The 1,126-nt window shown below is 56.5% G+C and overlaps 1 protein-coding gene across 1 annotated transcript in view; it reads right to left on the bottom strand.

The window, feature by feature from the left end:
• kiaa1109 (KIAA1109 ortholog) overlaps nucleotides 1-1,126 on the bottom strand; it is an 89,729-nt gene that overhangs the window by 78,087 nt on the left and 10,516 nt on the right. Inside the window, 3 exon segments of the mRNA XM_017303367.1 lie at nucleotides 437-587; nucleotides 724-803; nucleotides 939-1,125. Of these exon segments, the coding sequence (XP_017158856.1) occupies nucleotides 437-587; nucleotides 724-803; nucleotides 939-1,125 (418 nt within the window).

The following is a 1,126-nucleotide window of genomic DNA, read 5'->3' on the forward strand; positions in this document are numbered from 1 at the left end:
TGGCGGCTAGCTGGAGGACGCTACGCCCGGACGGCTAGCCGGAGGACGCTACGCCCGGACGGCTAGCCGGAGGACGCTACGCCCGGACGGCTAGCTGGAGGACGCGGGTTCTCATCTGGTCCTGGGAGGAAGACATTTTAAATCTTTACTCCCAGATTTCCTGTGTGTTATTATTTAATGTTTGGGTTAATAAAGTATTTCTGAATTGACTAAATCAGCTCTAGTGCAAAACAGAGAAGCGGAAACTCCAATCTTTAAATGTTACGACGTTCAAACATTCACAGACCATAATAGCAAACGGTGCAGTCCGGTGCGGCACCGTTGCCTAGCAACAGAAAGGTCTGGCTCCCAGTCCACATTTTAGCAGCCCGCTGATGGCTGCTGTTGCTGCGGCGTGATAGCTTCAGCTGCAGCTTCCTGCGTTGGGTTAGCTCACCGCTGGCGGTCCACCCACGGCCCGTAGTTAAAGTCCGTCCCCTTTCCACAGACGATGTCCAGACCCCAACACGGAGGGAGGTCCTGCAGCTTATCGTCCTCGCTGCTCGTCTCGGCCTCCTCCGACCCGTCCTGCTCCACGGGGACCAGGCCTGCGCAGCGGGACACACGGAGAGACGGGGACACAGAGACGGACCAAAACAAGGTCAGTACCGTGTATTTGTCCTCATTAAATCATAAGGTTCCTCTGGGGAGGCTCAGGACGGAGCCACGAGTCCAGCAGCGTACCGGGTTCGTCCTGGTAGTAGTAGATGTCCACGTCGTTGGACTGCATCACCACAAAGCCCTCGCCCATCAGCCTGGGAGGCCTGGAGGACAGAGGAAGGTCAACACAAAGGTCACCCTTTGACACAATGCATACAGAAAGAAAACACATCTGGGTGGAAACCCAGATCAGCTCCAGCCCAGATTGTGTGAAGCCCAGTWATAATTTCCAGACTGACTCGTCGTTCTGCAGGCCCAGGTAGCGCGGACTGGGAACCAGCATGACGCGCACGTTCTCCAGCGACCCTTTGACGATGTGCATGAACTGGTCCAGGTGGCTGGACGGCGGCTTGGTGGCGTAGGTCAGGAAGGCGTCCTCGAAGTTCACACACAGCGTCTGAGGCAGGTGGTGGTTCCCGAACGCCAG

This window comes from Poecilia reticulata, unplaced genomic scaffold (assembly GCF_000633615.1).
Source record: "Poecilia reticulata strain Guanapo unplaced genomic scaffold, Guppy_female_1.0+MT scaffold_254, whole genome shotgun sequence".
In the NCBI taxonomy this organism is placed as follows: domain Eukaryota; kingdom Metazoa; phylum Chordata; class Actinopteri; order Cyprinodontiformes; family Poeciliidae; genus Poecilia; species Poecilia reticulata.